Here is a 13,634-nt window from a genome sequence, read left to right as displayed (position 1 = left end):
TAAACTTCTAAGCAACAGTGAATTAGGTTGGTCAAAGCCACAAAGTCTAGACTGAAAACAAGATACTAGCTTAGAGACACCTCTAGGACTTCTTTGTACCCAATTAAAAGTTCTTTTAAAAGGCTGAACACTAAAATGGAATAACACAATTTAATGGAATATTCTGTATTCTGGAATAATCTATGGGAAGTCTGATTAGAATTTAATAAATAATAGAAGTTCCTTGGAAGATATGCAGAAGATAACAAAGTACAGTATTTTTTGGACCATAAGACGTACTTTTTTCCCCTAAAATTTGGAAGAAAAATGGGGGGTGCGTCTTATGGTCCGAACGTTACTTTACTGGTGGTGGTGGAGCGGGGATCGCAGGGTCCTCCGGTGGTGGCAGAGGTGAGATGTGGCTGGAGCCGGGGCCTGTACCTGTGCTGGAGTGGCTGGTGTCAGGTGGTGAACTAGACTTCACTATAAAAACTAATGAAATAATTTATCAAATGCTGATAAAACAAATTTCAGTGAGAATTATTCTATGGAAAAGATAAAAACCTGTAAAACACACTGCTTGTCCTAAGAGACTGACACTGGCATCTAAGAATCCAAGTACCAGCACCTTTGTGGTCACCACTATGGAGAATATATGTTGTCTGAAACATAATTGTTTTTATAGTAAAATAAAATACTTATATTTAAACACTTCAGGACCAGCCGATTTTTAATTTTTGCACTTCAGTTTTTCCTCTCCTTCTTCAAAGAGCTGTAACTTTCATATTTTTCCATCAATATATATGACGGAGGGGGTAGTTTTGTGGAACAACTTGGAATTTTGAATGCAATCATTTTACAGTATCGTACTGAAAAACGGGAGAAAAAATTATGACAGCGATACCAACATTGCATAGCTTTTTTTTTATATTTTAGTAAAGAATACAAATTTTGAAATGTATTAAACATGTTTTTGTCATCATTTTCTGAGATCTGAAACTTTTTTATTTCTCTGTCGATGGAGCTATACCAGGTGCTTGTTTTTTTGCATGGTGAGCTGTAATTTTCAATTATACTATTTTGGAATGCTTAAGACATATAAATCACTTTTTAGTGCATTTTAGGGGGAGAACTGTGGTGACTGAAAAACAACAAATCTGACTTGTTTTTTTTTATTGCTATTTTGAGCATCCAATGTATCTTTTAAATAATTGTATACTTTGACAGACCAGGCTTTTATGGATGCGCTGACATAAAATATGTTTGTTACTATTTTTTTGTATTTTATTTTAAAACTGGGAAAAGATAGGTGATTTAAACTTTTACATTTTTTGATATTTTTTAAAACTTTTTTTTTATTTTTTTGCTTTAAGTTTTTGTCTTCCTAGGGAACTTTAACCTGTGATTGTTTGATTGTTTTTATTATATACTGCAATACCACAGTATTGTAGCATATTGTATTAATTGCGGTCTGCTTTGAAACAAAGTCTAAGCTGAGCTTGAGAGGAATCCAAAATGGCAGTGACAGGGGCCTTTAGCAGGCTCCCGGCTGCCATCCTAACCATTGGTCCCCTGCAATCGGGTGTTTGCACCAGAAATCACGAATTTAGACAGTTAAACAGCAGTGATCGTGACTAAAGTCATTTGTCCATTATTATCCTCTGGGACCTCCAGACCCCAGAGCTTAATAACCATAATAAGAAAAAAAAAATAAATCGCTTATCTCTCTGGTCCCTCTGTTCTTCACCGTCACCTGTCCGGTCCTTGTCACATCTTCTGATTGCCGCTGCTAGCACTGAAATCATTTTGATGGCCCTTTGATGACTCTTCCATAGTTTAGAAAAATGGCAGACAGTGGCTGCCATTTTGCTATATCCATGCAGAAATGATTTATAAAAATCTGCATTTTGTTAAATGCAGATTTTAGTAAAATTCAATTCCGCTAGATTGCCCTGTCTAAAAGTTAGACAGCATTGATAAATAAGTCACATTACCTCTAATAAGATGATTACAGTCTAGAAATATGGAAAAAACAAATAAATCAACTACTTCAAATTCTTAAGCAACAACCTAAAGAGCTAGTCAAATAATAATCAATGCTTTTCATAAAAGATTTTATCATTGGGCATTACATAATTTTATTGGGAGGTTTGCAAATGAATTGTCCATAATATATTTTTATTTTCATAATATAAAATTTGCACTAATGAGTCACTGTAACACAACTTAAATGTAATATTTTATCCTTAACCCTGTCATGCTTCATTAGTGATGAGCGAGCATGCTCACTACTGCTCGGTGCTCACCCGAGCATCTCACTGAGTATTTCTGGGGTTGATAAGCGGGAGCTCGGGTCTCTTCCCTGCATGTTTGGCAAGCCAATGAACATGCAGCGATTGCCTGCCACTCACTGTAATGCAGTAGCCATGTTGGTTGTGGCATTACAGTGATTGGCTGGCCGCACAGCATCATCAGGTCTATATCAGATCTGGCGCCGCCATGCTCGTCACAGTCAGTCCGGAATCAGACAGTGTAGGGAGAGGTGCTGCTGAGCTAGGGAGAGATTTGCTTGTTTCTAGTTAGTGTAGGTGTACCAAACTATATTAGAGACACATATCCATATCAACAAACAGTCCTTCTGAGGACTAATCCATCTGCAGAGATATCAGGCAGGCAGGGTATATAGCATACTGCAGTGCACATAGCACAAGAGGCTCCATTTCAGTTTTGTCTGCTGCTGCTTTTAGATATTTCTAGAAAACGGCCCAGGTTTCAGGGGCCAGGAATAATTTTTTTTTCGGAACTTAATCTTCATTATTTGCTTAAAAAGCTATCCAGAGAACACCGTTGTTCTGCGCCATTTGCTTGTTGGCACTGCAGAATACAGCCAGGTCCTTTCCATATTACAGGGCTAAAAATCCAGCTATTTAAAACTCTGTTTCTCCATCACACGGATCACATATAATTGCGCTGAAAATACTGCCATTTCTGGCATCCATTAAAAATTGGTTTCAGTGTGTCAGTGAAGTAATTGACACCAGTTTGCTGTTCAAAATAGTTACCTACAGGCCAGGTATTTAAAACTGTAGTTTCTCCGTCACACGGTTTACATATAACTTCGCTACAAATTCAGCCATTTGTAGTGAGCGTCGAAGATATTGTCCTCCATTTAAAATGGGCAAGGCACGTGGCAAGGGACGGGGAACTGGACGTGATGGTGATGATAGGCCAAAGCTGTGGGCAAGCTAAAATTGCCACAACAAACACCCACATCTTCTCGCCAGACCTTCCTGTGCTAATTCCTAGGGGACCGCAGCACACCACTATTGAACCCAGAGCAGTGTTAAAAAGTTGTTGGTTGGAAAAGCGGATAATGCTTCCAGCCACTTTGCCACCACCACCACCACCCTGTCTTCCACATGGTCAAATCTCAGTAGCCGTGAGTCTGAACTGCATATTCCTCACCCTGATCCTCCTTCCTCCGACCATGCCGAGTGCCCGGAGACAACTGATCCCTCATTTGAACACTCTGAAAAGCTGTTCACTTTTCCATTTATAGATTTAGGACTCTCGCCCTGTCCACTTGAAGCGGGGCAAGAGGAGATCACATGTAGCGATGCCCAAATATTTGAGCAGCCACTGTCACACGAAGGTGACGGTGGGAAAGTGTCACAAGAGGTGGACGATGATAAGACACAATTGCCAGAAAGTCAGGAGGAGGACCAGGGTGCAGAAGTGGAAGACGAGGTGGTGGATGATATAGTAACCGACCCAACCTGGCAGGACGACATGAGGAGCGAGGACAGCAGCACACAGGGGGAGGGAGGCAGAGCACCCCAACAGGCAGGAAGAAGCAGTGTGGTGGCCGCAGACAGAAGGCATGCAACCGTTCCCCGTAACACAAACACGAAGGAAGTTGCCAGTACAACTGTTAGGTCTTCTCGAGTCTGGTTGTTTTTTAAAGACTCTGCCGATAACCCCAAAAAGGCCATTTGCACCACCTGCCGGGCCAGCATCAGCAGGGGTGGCAAAACTAGCAGCCTGACCACCACCAGCATGATAAGGCACATGGCACCTGACTTTGTTGGCCGAATCCCAGGGTCCAGGAAGAGTGTCTGTGGGTGGCACCACTGCTTCTTCCGCTGTTGTGTATGCAAGCCAATCCCCTGTCCATGGTGCATGCGATGATGACTCCTGCCCTGCACCTGTCGTTGCTCACTCTCAAGTAGCAGCATCAGGAAGCACGTCCAAGTCCTTGTCCCAGTGCAGCGTTCAGTTTTCCATACCCCAGTCCTTGAAACACAAATGTAAATACGCAGCCAACGCCCCACAGGCCACACTACTAAATTCCCACATTTCATGACTGCTTGTACTCACACTGTTGCCTTTTAGGTTTGTGGAGATGGAAGCATTCCGCAACCTGCATCTTCAACAAGGCTGTTACCGGGAAAGTCCACCTAATCACGGACACGTAGACAAGTGCTTGTGGGCAGGTACGGTACATCTCGCTGACGGCACACTGGTTTAACATAGTGCAAGCCGGGACCCAGTCGGACCTTGGGACAGAACACGTCCTCCTGATGCCAAGGATTGCGGGCCTGAGGTCAATCAAGGTTGCTCCCACAGTCAACACCTCCTGCACAGCATCCTACTCAGCCTCCTCCTCCTCTTCAGCCTCCATCTCCGAAATGACCAGATCAGTCATAAGCTAGAAGCACTGCAGCACTGCCTTGGCCAAGCGGCAACAGGCTGTGCTGAAGCTAATATGCTTAGGTGACAAACCGCACAATGCTGAAGAGTTGTGGACAGCTCTGAAAGAGCAGGCAGATCTGTGGCTCACACCGCTGAACCTACAGCCAGGCATGGTCGTGTGTGACAATGGCCGGAACCTGGTGGCGGCTCTGAGGCGAGCTCACACACGTACCATGCCTGACCCATGGGCTTAAACTCGTGGTTCAACGGTTTCTCAAATCCTACCCGGAGCTGCAGGATCTGCTTGTAAAAGTATGCCACCTGTGAGCCCATATTAGAAAGTCACCTACAGCTTTCACCGCCCTTGCAGTGTATCAGCAGCGTTTACAGCTTCCGTCTCACAGACTGGTGTGTGATGTTCCCACGCATTGCAACCATACACTGCACATGTTGGGAAGGATTTGAGAGCAGAAGAGGGCAGTTGTTGAGTACCAGCATCAACAAGGCCGTCGGTATTCAGTTCAGACTCCACACATAAGACCTCAGGAGTGGACATGGATGTCAGACATATGTACCATCCTCCAAAACTTTGAGGACTCCACCATGAAGATGAGCAGCGATGACGCCATAATTAGCATCACCATCCCACTTTTCTGTCTTCTGAAATGCTCTCTGCTCACAATCAAAGAGGATGCATTGCAAGCGGAGCACTATGCGATGGAGCAAGGAACCATACAGGGTGATTCCACACAGCCCAGCTTCAACTCATCCCAACGTGGATTGGGTGACAATGAGGGAGAGGAGGAGGAAGAACAGGAGCTAGTTTCATGCGCTATAGACGGTACTACCTGCACAACTGTCATACCATCTGTTCAGCGTGGATGGCCAGAGGACAGAGAGGAGGAAGAGGAGGAGGAGAGCATGGTCAGTCATCCTCTTTGTGAGGACATGGAAGTTTTGCCTGTTAGCAGTCTGGCACGCATAGCTGAGTTTATGTTATGCTGCCTTTCCCATGACCATTGCATTCTCAAAATTTTGGGTGACAGTCATTACTGATTGGTGACACTTCTAGACCCATGCTACAAGGAGAACTTTATATCTCTTATTCCTGAGGTGGACAGGTCTACAAATATGGGGCAGTACCAGAAGGCCCTTTATGCGGAACTATTAAAAAAATTCCCATCTGAAAAAGCTGGCGGCAGAGGTCACAGTTCGTTGCACAATCAAGAAGTACAGGTGAGAGAGACACAACTTCAATCCAGCAGAGGCAGGGGAACACTGTCAAATTTCTGGGAGAGTTTTCTCAGACCCTCCCATCGCATAGGCCCTGAGGCGAGGGGTACTCTCACGAGAAGTGCAAAGTTTGGGAAGATGCTGAGGGAGTACCTTGCCAACCGTACCAACGTCCTCCGTGATTCCTCAGTGCCTTATAATTATTGGGTATCCAAGCTGCATACGTGGAATGAACTGGTTCTCTATGCCTTGGAGGTCCTGGTCTGCCCTGCCACCAGCGTTTTATCAGAGCGGGTTTTTAATGCCGCTGGTGGAATTATAACTGATAAGAGCATCCGCCTGTCAACTGAAAATGCTGACAGGCTGATTCTTATAAAAATGAACAAGGGATGGATTGGGCCAGACTTCTCAACACCACCAAATGATAGCAGCGTAACATAAACTCAAATCCAGTGTCTTTTCTTGGGAGGTGTATTCCCATGCTCCTCTTTACACCCACACATGGGTATATGCTTCCTGATTTTGTCTATTTGCTATTGTCCTCCTCCTTCTCCTCATCCTCATCCTCCACTACCATATCACCAGGGTGACCGTGGTCCGTGATGCAACACCCACATAATTTTTTTAAAGGGTGTTTATGATGCCCGTAAAAAAAATGTTTAATACAATATATTCATGTATATCCCACAGGGGTAAATGTTTGTCAGCCCATACACTTAGTGCATGGGCATTACAAGTATAGGAGACTCGCTCCTTTCTAATGGGAACATTTTTTATCTGTCCCTCCTCCACGTCTCTTCCAAGGGGCATTGGAGTGCCTCCAAATTTTTGGCAACCCTTGCATTCACTGCAAAGGCAAACACAATGGGAGACCCACTTCCTATTAATGGGAGCATTGTTTTCAGGAGGCCCTCCTCTAAGTCTCTTCCAAGGGGTATTGGGGTGCATCCAACTTTTTAAAGTGGTTTTGGGGTCGTCCAAATTTTGGGCAGCCCTGCCACTCACTGCATTCGCAATATTAGTATAGGAAACCCACTCTTTAGTAATGGGAGCAATAAAGCATAGCCTGCTGATGGCTCTCTAAGAATAGTGAGGGCTGTCTGCTGGCCCTTTAAGAAAAGTAAAGGCCGCCTGATGGCCCTATAAAAATAGGCTTTGTGACTTTCAGTGTCCCTCCTGCATAAATGAAACAAGATGTTTCTGATGATATCTCGCACACCACATGGCCAGACAAGGTTGTAAAATGTTAAAATTACATTTCCAGGAGAATGCATTTGTCACGGTTGAAAGCAATGCAAAAGTGCAAAAATGCATCAAAAACGCTAAGTGTGAACATAGCCCAAGGTGTGGAGGGGCATTTTTGTTTTTGGTTATTTATTTTGCATTATATACAAGTCATTACCCTGGAAAGGATGTTCCTTAACATATTTCCCAGGAAAATCCATTTTGGTTTCGTTTTTGCATGTTTTATTGTGAGTCCATAAAAGTGGCGTAATACCTCTGGCAACATTGTTGACAGAAGTGACCTGGGAGTTATAAATGCTTTCAGGGGTCTTCCCAATGCTGTCCCCATGTCATTTGAGCACTGTTCCCATCGATTTGGACAATTTTTAGGCCCTCTGCAGACCGCCAGGGGGAGCCATCTGAAAAATGCTCGAGTTTCTCATAGACTTACATTGGGCTCGTTGCTCAGGTCGAGCACCCGAGTATTCCAATGTGCTCGACCCGAGCAACGAACACGAGAGCATTTTAATGCTCGCCCATCACTATTCATTATGTACAGGTGCATCTCACTAAATTAGAATATCATCAAAAATGTTATCTATTTCAGTACTTCGATACAAAAAGTGAAACTCATATATTATATAGAGTCATTACAAACAGAATGATCTATTTCCAGTGTTTATTTCTGTTAATGTTGATGATTATGGCTTGCAGCCAAAGAAATCACAAAAGTCATTATCTCAGTAAAGTAAAATAATTAACAAAAAACTTTTGCAAAGGCTTCCTAAGCGATTAAAAAGGTCCCTTAGTCTGTTTCAGTAGGCTCCACAATCATAGGGAAGACTGCTGATGTGACAGATGTCAAGAAGACAGTCATTGACACGCTCCACAAGGTCCCAGAGTTCCAATTTTCATTTGGAAATCAAGGTCCCACAGTCTGGAGGAAGAGTGGAGAGGCCACAATCCAAGCTGCTTGAGGTCTAATGTGGAGTTTCCACAATCAGTGATGGTTTGGGGAACCATGTCATCTGCTGGTGTAGGTCCACTGTGTTTTATCAAGACCAAAGTCAGCTAAGCCGTCTACCAAGAAATTTTGGAGCACTTCATGCTTCCCTCTGTCGACAAGCTTTTTGGAGATGGAAATTTCATTCTCCAGCAAGACTTGGCCCCTGTTCACACTGCCAAAAGTACCAATATCTGGTTTAAAAACAACAGTGTCACTGTGCTTGATAGACCAGCAAATTCACCTGACCTTGACCCCATAGAGAATCTATGGGAGATTGTAAAGAGGAAGATGAGAGACACCAGACCTAACAATGCAGACGAGCTGAAGGCTGCTATCAAAGCAACCTGGGCTTCCATAACACCTCAGCAGTGCCACAGGCTGATCACCTCCATGCCATGCAGCATTGATGCAGTAATTGATGCAAAAGGAGCCCCGACCAAGTTTTGAGTGCATTTACTGAACATACATTTCAGTAGGCCAACATTTCGGATTTTAAAATCATTTTTGAATCTGTTGTTATAAAGTATTTTAATTTACTGAGATGATGACTTGTGTTTTCATTGGCTGTAAGCCATAATCCTCAACATTAACAGAAATAAACCCTTGAAATAGATCACTCTGTTTGTAATGACTCTATATAATATATGACTTTCACTTTTTGGATTGAAGAACTGAAATTAATAAACTTTTTGATGATATTCTAATTTAGTGAGATGCACCTATATATATACAGCATAAAGGATGTCAGGGACTTTGGAGCAGGCTCAGAAACAGATCTTGCTCGACACAGGACATATGCTGACTAAATCATATAGCAGGCATTTATCTCTAACAGCAATCATCCCTTGCCGATCACTGTTAACCTCTTAAATGTCGCTGTCAATCACTGACAGTGACATTTGAGAGCCCCGATCCAGCCCAGACGTTAGTTCAGGCACACAGTGCACCTTCCCTCCAACTCCGCAACACAACTGCAAGGACCTGATGGGTTGATATACAATACCTCAGCATTTTGCGATTAATGAACCTATGCATTAATTTCATAGTAACGGTGTGTGGGCCCTAATTTTATTTTTTTGTAGTACATAAGTGTGTGTGGCATCCTCTAGGGTTAATTGGGAGCTATGTATTGTATCCTTTTTACCCCCCATTCACTTGAGGCTGGTTTGGCACATACAGAGCTAAGACATTTAGTGGTTAGGAACCATCTATATTAAAAGTTCACCTTGACATGGTTGGACGGCTTTTGTGCTCTTTAATCAAAAAACGCTAACTAAGTACTTTACATTTTTATCGTTTGCAGCAATATTGGAGTTCATATATTCATTAGTCACTGTGTGCTGATTCATGATGTATGTATATGTTCGTAGATTGGCCACATAGCGTATTTATACACCAGTGTATTAATTCAATACTAAAGGTGCGCAAACTCTATTTTTCCTTTCTGATGGCTTGCTATGACATCCAGAGGCCATCGGAAGGCATCAATGCCTGTCAAATGATCTCTTCTGTGATGTTCAGCTTGTAGTTGGGCATTAAAGGAGATTGTCATTTTCACTATTTACAGCAACACTAAAGTATTGCACAAGAGACAAGTACCAGAGATCAGAGGATCCAAAGTTCCAGATTCCTAAGGGGAATTAAAAAAAGTAAAAAGTACCTACAACTAGCTGCAAAAATTTTTTGCAACTTTTGGTGTTCTCACAATGTTTTTGTCCAGCTCTGATAAAGTGGGTAGAGCTGTAGCAGTATACGTGCAGTGGTGATCAATGCTCATAAAATTCATGATGTGCGGCGTCATTTGCTACGCCACAAATCTAGTAGGGTCTAGAGTAGGATTTGTAGCAAAGGACACGCAGAGGTGTATGCCAGTTGTCTGGCGCTCCTGGTTCACAAAGAAGCATATGCTTCTTCATGAATCATGAGCTTCTGACTCCAGCCCATCTCTTCATCAAGACTGACATGAAGAACGCTGGTCTTTTTGTGCTGGGCACAAAGTGGACACTCTATTGGCCAGATTCATCAAAGCATTTAGACCACAATTATTACATTATAATATTTTAGCAATATGATGCTGCACAGAAATTTTGCAACTTTTAGCAGTTTTATGCCAAAATCACCCAGCTCTGACAAAGCTGACAGAGCTAATGTGGGATGTGGCAACACCCGCTCATCAAATTTATGTCGAGCAGCCATGTTCCCTACACCACAAATCTTTCTCCAGTCTCTGTGTTTGAAGCCAATTCGCACCACAGCTGATCCACTAAGATTCTTGTAACTCTTAATGAATCAAGCACCTTGCACTCCACCCTGCCCTCACATCTGGGTCATCATGAAAAATGCCGGTCTTGATTAATCAGGGCCTATATGCGCAAAATTTCCACAAAATGCAATTTTCAAAAAAACATTTTACCCCTCAAATATACTGGACTTATAAACTTGTATAATGAAAACAAGTTACTTTTTTTACTAAAAAAAATAAAAATTTTAAATAATAAAGTTTGATAAATATTTTCTGAGTTTATACATGCCTATGTAATGGATGTAAATGTAAACCATTATACGATTAAGTTCCCACAATCACGGTGTTTGTTTCTATTTGGTTCGTCATGTTTTCAATAAAGCTACTTTGTTTTTGATACTTCCTGGTATTTGGCGTTGACAAAACTTTATTGGTACAGTCATGTGTGGAACACAAGCATATTTAGTGCATCTCCGCAGTGGAAATGCACTAAAAAATGAGTATGCGATCTTTAACTATGGACTTTCTGCATCTAATGCAATTCTGTGGGAAAAATTTGCACAGAAAACTCAGCGTACCCACCAGAGAAATTGACATGTTGTGGATTTAAAACATGTCAGTTTACAAAGAGTAAAAATAAATCACCGTGGGCAGGCGATTTATAGAAATCTTATTTGCTTTGATGGAGCAGTAGAGCTAGGGCCCACCAGTAACCAACTCCAGGATCCCATTTTTCAGTTACATGCAAATGTGACATCATTCTCAATCACAAATTTTTTTAACAATGAACTGGGTAGATTGTTAAATTAATAAGATGCCGCCTTTGTCTGTACATAGTGATTCAAGTATATAGTGCTAAGTACTGCTCATATGAGAGGGTGGTGGCCCACCGGAGGATTGTCCTGTTCTCCTGTTGGCCAGTCAAAGCCTGAGTTGGACGATAAATTTTATTTTTTTCGCAGTGAAAATAAGCAATTTCAAAAACTCATTGTAGGAACATAAACTCAGAGTGTTATTCATATTCTAAAGGATCTGTTGTAGTGTCTGCTTGATATGAATACTGTTTGCTCAGACTGATGCTCCAGATGAAAAGAAATCACATTGGTCCCATATACGGCTATGTATGGCACCCGATCAAGCACATGAATGTAAATGAAGGTAATAAATCAACTTGTAGAGCTTTCTAGCTGAAAGGATGAGCAGATCTTTCACACTGCACAGTGATAAAAAAAATTACAGATTACCCCGCAGATGCCAGGACGTATAGTATGCAAGGCAACCTTGTCAGTCATACTGTCCAAACAGCAATCCTGCTCAGTTTATGCACAGCTTGGAGATAAAGCGCACAGGGAGAAATGCTGATCTTCAGATAGTGAGGAAATTATGTTTTACACAGTATGGGATATACAGTATTTTCCTCCTCACACAACAAGTACCTCTATTTTTTTATTATTTCCTTATGTTCCAGATAATCCCTTTCAATGTTACCTTTTTAAAGCAGCAAACGTCTATCAGCTTGATGATGGGGGAGGTGCAGTGCCAATCAATGGACGCCATAGCAAAAAATGTAACCATAGCAGAAGTAGCAGAGGGAAACCTGTAGCATAGAGCCTCCATGCTGGAACAGTAAATAGGCACCATGCAAACTAGGGATCACCTCCTTATGTGGTCAGAAAAGGGGAAACTGTCAGCTCGCCCATATGAAGGTCCGAAGTGTAGAGACCGGCAGTGCCGCAGAAAAAGCCATTGAGGAAGAAGGAATTTATTCCAGTTTCACCTTCAGTGAAAAACACTATTCATTATCTAAGTTAAAAAAGTCACAGCTTCTGTAAAAGGATATCTAGCAAACGCGTTTCAGACGAGTGTCGTTACTCATTGCAATGATTAAAGGCGCTCGTCCGAAATGCGTTTGCTAGATATCTTTATTCAGGTGTTTTATTTATTTTTTTTATACTTACCTAATAAAAAGTATTTTTAACTGAAGATCTTGATGCAGGAATCCATTCAGTCTACCTTCTTATGTGGCAACAGATCCCTTACTTACAGAGCCCCTATGCTGCTGCACAAACTCGCACATATGGTGGTGACAGTAGTCTTTGCTTTGACACGTTGCCAGTGCCACATCCGTTATTACGCATTTATAGTAAATACATAATCCACGCAATGTGTACTAGATCTACAACATTTCTGAACATCAATTTGCCTAAAGTTCATAAATTTTTTGCTATCTAATCTGAGAGCAGTATGAAGTAGAGCTAGAGACCCTGATTCTATTTATGTATCACTTACTGAGCTGCTTAGTGTAGTTTTTATAAAAATAATTGTTTTATTAGCAAGAGATCATCACTAGACGACTACTTTGCTGACAGGTAGTACAGCCACGTCTCCCACCACTGATTGGCAGTTTTCTGCCTATGCACAGTCTAAACAGAAAGCTGCCAATCAGTGATGTGGGTGGGTTTATACAGAGCTCAGCATTCAGAGAACTGGCAGATCTTCAGCAGATAATACAGTTTATAATCATATCTGCAGCAAGAAGCCTAGTAAGTGATATGTTGATGGAATCTACCTCTCTATCATGCACTCTTAGATGGTACAGCAAAAACCTGATAACAAATCCATTTTAAGTACAAGAGTGTTACAAAAATTCTAACACATTCTTACTTACCTTTTCCCACTCTCTTTCCGTATTCAATAGTATAACCACCAGTTTTGGATTTGCTTGATAACCATCTTCCGTAAAGGACAAATCTCTGCCATCCCACGTCACATTTATCATAAATCTGTCAAAAAGGGGAAATGAACAATTATGAAAGCAGTGGTTAGTATAGACGAAAGGGATATCCGGCTACCGCACAAAAATACATGGTAATAAAAGCATCTTTCTAAAAATGTACAAAATATGTAAGATTAGGAACACTTGGCCTGTGCGTTTCATGCTTTAAAAGCTTTTAATCGTCATTTTTTCTTTTCATGAAAGCAGTGGGCCATTCAACAGTTGACTAGCAAATTCTTTATGCTTTCCCCACTTTTTTATTCTATTTCAAGCTTTAGTTAAAAAATAAAAAATAAATGGTTTGGCATTTGGTTTTATCTGCAGGACCCAAAGATGTAATATATATTTTTGCGCATACTGATATAAACAGATAAACAAAAAAGTCAATGTGAATGTGCTTTTATGTGTTTTTTTATAATCCTTACTTGCACAAATACAATACTACAGCCTTAGCAGTGATAGAGTTGGTGTGATAATCTGAA

The 13,634-nt window shown here is 41.6% G+C and overlaps 1 protein-coding gene across 2 annotated transcripts in view; it reads right to left on the bottom strand.

Annotated features, from left to right (window-relative positions):
• The window catches only part of GRIN2A (glutamate ionotropic receptor NMDA type subunit 2A), a 999,861-nt gene that overhangs the window by 306,865 nt on the left and 679,362 nt on the right, over window positions 1-13,634 (bottom strand). For both annotated transcript variants that reach the window (XM_073647750.1, XM_073647748.1), the window contains one exon: window positions 13,045-13,159. In XM_073647750.1, the coding sequence (XP_073503851.1) occupies window positions 13,045-13,159 (115 nt within the window). The remainder of the gene's footprint in view (window positions 1-13,044; window positions 13,160-13,634) is intronic.

The sequence above is a fragment of the Phyllobates terribilis genome, unplaced genomic scaffold (assembly GCF_046119375.1).
Source record: "Phyllobates terribilis strain yellow unplaced genomic scaffold, ASM4611937v1 Scaffold_9__5_contigs__length_417890890, whole genome shotgun sequence".
Lineage (NCBI taxonomy): Eukaryota > Metazoa > Chordata > Amphibia > Anura > Dendrobatidae > Phyllobates > Phyllobates terribilis.
The sequence above is the reverse complement of the archived record's forward strand: the minus strand, read 5'-3'. Positions and strand labels throughout refer to the sequence as shown.